Raw genomic sequence first — 5,085 nt, 5'->3', positions numbered from 1 at the left:
TATATATATATATATATTAGATTTCGTTTGTTTATAGTTTGATACGGACAATCCAACTATCCACAACTCACAAATCAGAATGAACATTTCAAGATTTTTACTAACTTTTCAATCATTTTTTAAATATAATAGCTGTATTACATAATCTTCAGCCATTTTTTTACAATATCCAGATGACAGTCTCTCTCTTTTCATCATATAAAACAAATAGAAGATCATTCTTTATTACAAACTAAACAAGTTTTTTTTTAAAAAAAAAAACTAAACAAGTTTTTTTTAATAAAAAAAGAGGGAACAGGTAACTTTTAAGGTTTCTTTACAAAATGCAATTTAAGAAAAAGTTTAATTGGTCCACGTAATCGTTCACTTTTCCAATATAAAATTGAATAATGACCGGCTCTCGAATTGGGCCCCACTTCTCTTTACCCTTTTTGCCCTTTTCCTCATCCCTTCTCCTCCCCTCTCTTTCTTAGCCTCCGAATCATGTTCCTCTGCTTTGGCTAACACATGTGCTGGTTTTCTTCATCGCTTTATCCTCTCTCCGGTGTCTTATAACCATCTTGTGCCCGCAAATTGCATCTGGTTTCGCTTTCTTTCAAGCCGACCGGTCTCGATTTCTGGGGAGAGCTTCGTGTTTCTGCATCTGGGTTCGTCTAATTTGTGGGTTTCAAGCGTCTAGCTTCGTTGCTCGTCGTTGGGTCTGTGATTTTTTTTTTCCTTTAATTTCGTGTGATGGATGGCTTATTTGTGTGAAGTTTGCGACTTTGGAATCTGGGTTTTGTGAATTTTAGGGTGAAATGATTGCTTGAATAGTGTGAACTATATGATACTTTTGGAAGAGTAGCTATAGAGAATCAGTGAGATAGATAATTTGGGGCTTGGGTCTGAGAATTCTGGTTGTAAAAGATTGTGATGAAGAGAGGGAGAGATGATGAGAAGATGATGGAGCCGTTGTTTCCTCGGCTTCATGTGAATGATGCAGATAAAGGGGGCCCAAGGGCTCCTCCTAGAAACAAGATGGCTCTCTATGAGCAACTTAGCATTCCTTCTCAGAGGTTTAATCATCAGGGAACAGTGCCTCCTGGATCCTCCAATCAGGTATTGCCTCGTTTCCAGTTCTTAGATGGACCTTGTGGATTTTGGTAATGGATTTTCTTGGGGGTTTTAAGTTGATAGATGACGATGATTTAGTCTGTCGGTGTAGTGATGTTGTTGTTGTTTCGTGAATCACCATTAGCTCGTAGTTAATTCTCTGTACACAAATTGTGATTCCTTTAGGTATTCTGTGTCTAGTTATCATATATATCTCAAGAACAATTGATATGAATTTTCATATTCATTTGTAGCTACCCTTAATGCGTACAAGATTTCTTTGACCTTCCAAAGTTTCGCGATGCTACTCGTGATTGGTTCGATCACTTCAGGTTGTTGGATGGTAGAGTACTTGAGGACAAGAATTATGCTAATGATTTCTCCTCTTTTTTTTCCTTGCAGACTCGTAGCATGGAAAGAAATCTATATTTCCAACATCAGGTGTCTACTTCAGTTCCTGCTCACCCAGCGGAAAAGTTTGTTTCCCAAAAGTCATGTCCAGAGACTGTAAGATCTTTCACTCGGCATGATCAGAGGCAAATGGTTGGAGAAGAAGATGATTTCATGGTTCCAGTGTTTCTCAACTCAAGAAGAGAGCAATCTCATGATGGAACCAAGAGCAGAATGGACAAGGAAAAACCTCGTATAGTGGCAACTGGTGGTAATCGATCAGTTGAAATCGAAGAAGTGACTGGAAAGGACCCTAAGCAGAATGGTTCATTATCCACAAGTTCTAGACAAGAGGTTAGAGACCCAAGTAAGGAGAACCCAAGACAAGGTGCCTCAAATTATTCTTTAGATTTATCACCTAGAGAACTAAGAGAAGCTATAGACGTGAGAAAATCGGCGTCAAAATGTGACACAGTGAGTGATGCTCACCCGAGACAAGAGGCCAGAAATAGGTTGAATCAAGAGGCCGATAATGGAGTTGAGTCCCAGTTGGGAGGTGGGTCTCTGCAGGAGAGAGATGGAGAGGCGAGTGATGGACTCTCTGAGACTTCCATGGTGGATTCCATATCAAGTGCAGATGTCTCTCCTGATGATGTGGTGGGAATAATAGGTCAGAAACGTTTTTGGAAAGCAAGGAGAGCGATTGCCAAGTAAGTACAACAATACCAGAGATCGACAAACTTGCTTATTTCTTTATCTGTTCTTGCCATTCATCTCTTGTTTTATTACATTATTAATTGCTACCTGCTAGTAGTCTAACCACTGTAGGATTGTGATTTTCACAAAGGATTTCAGTAGCGCATTCATATTATCGAATTCTAGTTTTATAAAAGATCGGTCTTTTTGCTTCAGAAGTCGGTTGTTCTGTGGTCAGAGGCCCCGGATTCCTCCAATCGGTATTTCTTTTATACGTTTAGTTGAAGAGCCCTCGGTAAGATATTAACACTTTTAACATGTTGGATCATGTTATAGCAGGGAGGGGAGATTCCTTATTGACGTGCATTGTGCATGGTGACCCACCGAGACAGTTTCATTCATGGCTTTGTAAAAACCGTCGTGTCTTCTTCTTTGCATCTGCTTGTTGGAATATGTCCCCTGTCTCGGTTTGGTTGGTATTGATTTTTTATTCCCGCAATGTCGTCTTGGGGGCATTTTCCCTTCTTGTCTCGTTCGAGGGCTTGAACCAGGTAGGAGATATATGTCTTGGAGGAGGATTCTGGGTTCTAATCTTAGTTAACCAGTCTTCATGTTCGATGTTTTTCTCTTACACCTTTATACTCTTTATCTTCACATTTCGATATATATTCGTGAGTAACATTATGTAGTTCCTCAAGAACTAGGGTAAGGTTTTTCATGGCTTGTGTTCTTGGAACTGTGCTTAAATGTTTCTTAATGTTTGGTCATCTTCTTGATGGAACTCCATTACTCTTTACAGTCAGCAAAGAGTATTTGCAGTTCAAGTATTTGAGTTGCACAGGCTGATTAAGGTAAATCATTTCACTGAACACTCTCTTCAATGGCTTTCGGATGACGATGCTCGTTGTTTTCGGGAAAAAGAAAGCGAGTTTTTGTAAAAGTTTTTCGGCTGAAGTAACGGCAACTTCCTTTCCTTTTTATTCTGTACAATTTTTTACAGGTTCAGAAACTTATTGCTGCATCACCACATCTATTGCTTGACGATGGAACTTATCTCGGAAAATCTTCTCCAATAAAGAAGCTTCTTCCAGGAGAAGAATACATAGTGAAGCCTCTCCCGCCCGTCAAGGATGATTCCAAGAAGGATAACCAACACGAGATTGAGTGTTCCGCTGAGAATGCAGTTGGGAGAATGAGGAGCATTTCATCCGGTAAGAACAATGACAACAGTCATCAGCAGCAGCAACAGCCGCCTTTGAATTACACCCCTTGCGTCCCACCGGTTGCTCCGGCAGCAACCACCAAGACCCAGATGGCTGCAACCAGTGGTGGGCAGTGGTGCTTTCCTCAGCCTCCTGCGGGGAATCACCAGTGGTTGATCCCTGTAATGTCCCCGTCCGAAGGGCTTATATACAAACCCTACCTGGGTCCAGGGCTCACGGGTTCGGGCTGTGAAGGATACTACAGTCAGTTCATGCCTGCTCCAATGGCGGTGAGCAACTTCATGGGTGGTCCACCGGTTTATGGCATGCCCGCCCCTCCTCCGCCCAATGGGTTCCAGTCTCCTGGTCCTGGTCCCGGGCCAGGGCCCGCTTATTTACCTCATTACGCCGTTCCCTCCATGAACGTGAATTTCTCCGGCCAACATCATCATCACCATCATCATCACTCTGAGCAAATGAATCAGTTGGTTCATCCGAACACTCCTTCTGCAACCATGAGTGCTCAACAACAGAGCTCGTGTAACTTCCCGAGCTCCAACAACAACACCAATGTCGCTGCCACAACGCAACCACAGCCGCAATCGCGATTGGCAAAGCCACGTCCGCGGAAGAGGGAAAGCAACAGGGTGCTACAAGGAAGCACCGGTAGCAGCCCCGGCGACTCAGGGAATGCCGTTCGTCTCTTTCCGACTGGTGAAAACAATCGGGGAAGCTTGACCATGACCATGACTACGACCACTGCCACGAAGGGGGCGGCGGCTGGGATTGGGACGAGAGTGATAAAGGTGGTGCCGCACAATCCGAAGGCGGCGAGCGAATCGGCGGCGAGGATTTTCCGATCAATACAAGAAGAGCGTAAACAATACGAGTCCTCTTTCTGATGATTGCTACTCTCTGTCTCTGATGGATTTGCATCAGATTTGTGCTTTGTTATCTCGTCGTGTGCTTGTGATGCTTTTTCGTCCTCTTTTTAATAGATTCTTGAATTTTTAATTCGGAATTTTAAATAATTAGAAAAACGTTGCTTGTTTTGTGTCTACGCTAACTTTTTTTTATCATCCCGAATTTTGTAAAATTTAAAAATAAAATATAAAAACATGGAATGTCATTAGGGGGGAAGTGTAGAAGGGCGATCCTGACTTCCCCCCTTTCCTCTTCAAGGTTCGCAACTTCTCCTTGTGTTCTTTGGAGTGAAGCATGCTTGTTATCCGGTTCGGTTACAAGTTTGGGAATATTCATTCCCCCCGAAGTTGAACCGGATTTGGAAGAATTTCCGCAACATCTTTTTTTTTGTTATGTTAAGGAAGAATATTCGTTTGATGATTTCGGTTTTCAAATTAGAGGTTTGGCAATTTCCTACCCGGTTTGGTTAGGGTTTAGGGAAATTCTTCCCAATCAAAATTACAAGTCCACCTCCGATTTTTATTTTATTTTTATAAACTTTAAATAAGAAGATGAGAAGAGGGAACATGCACTGTATCTACATTGACATTACCTTTTTCATGAGCCTTTTATACATTGTAAACAATACCATATTAAACAGAGATAAGATGAAAAGAAAGCTATTGAACAGGTGGAAGATAGATCATGAACCATATACAAATCGGCATTTTTGGATGCAAATATTAAATAATATATATATATATATATATATATATATATATATATATATATATATGCATCA

At 41.4% G+C, this 5,085-nt stretch overlaps 2 protein-coding genes across 2 annotated transcripts in view; one reads left to right on the top strand and one right to left on the bottom strand.

Moving 5' to 3' along the window:
• The first annotated feature begins 446 nt into the window (after positions 1 to 446).
• LOC104803738 (protein EARLY FLOWERING 3) lies at positions 447 to 4,438 on the top strand. Its single transcript, XM_010527768.2, has 4 exons — positions 447 to 1,098; positions 1,495 to 2,192; positions 2,978 to 3,029; positions 3,179 to 4,438. Exons 1-4 carry the CDS (start codon positions 913 to 915, stop codon positions 4,280 to 4,282), a joined length of 2,040 nt encoding a protein of 679 aa, XP_010526070.1. The 5' UTR covers positions 447 to 912; the 3' UTR covers positions 4,283 to 4,438.
• A 428-nt stretch (positions 4,439 to 4,866) lies between these two features.
• LOC104803737 (vacuolar-processing enzyme gamma-isozyme-like) overlaps positions 4,867 to 5,085 on the bottom strand; it is a 3,520-nt gene continuing 3,301 nt past the window's right edge. The window contains exon 10 of the mRNA XM_010527767.2: positions 4,867 to 5,079. The gene's annotated coding sequence lies outside the window, so the exon portion shown is untranslated. The remainder of the gene's footprint in view (positions 5,080 to 5,085) is intronic.

This window comes from Tarenaya hassleriana, unplaced genomic scaffold (assembly GCF_000463585.1).
Source record: "Tarenaya hassleriana unplaced genomic scaffold, ASM46358v1 Cleome9, whole genome shotgun sequence".
In the NCBI taxonomy this organism is placed as follows: Eukaryota; Viridiplantae; Streptophyta; class Magnoliopsida; order Brassicales; family Cleomaceae; genus Tarenaya; species Tarenaya hassleriana.
Note: the sequence above shows the minus strand (reverse complement) of the source record. Positions and strands in the feature narration are given on the sequence as shown.

Excerpts from the sequence above, each read along its gene's own strand:
- LOC104803738 (XM_010527768.2), top strand. The coding sequence starts at position 913 with ATGAAGAGAGGGAGAGATGATGAGAAGATGATGGAGCCGTTGTTTCCT. Across the intron at positions 1,099-1,494 it reads CTCCTGGATCCTCCAATCAG|ACTCGTAGCATGGAAAGAAA; the intron begins GTATTGCCTCGT and ends TTTTCCTTGCAG. Across the intron at positions 2,193-2,977 it reads GCAAGGAGAGCGATTGCCAA|TCAGCAAAGAGTATTTGCAG; the intron begins GTAAGTACAACA and ends TACTCTTTACAG.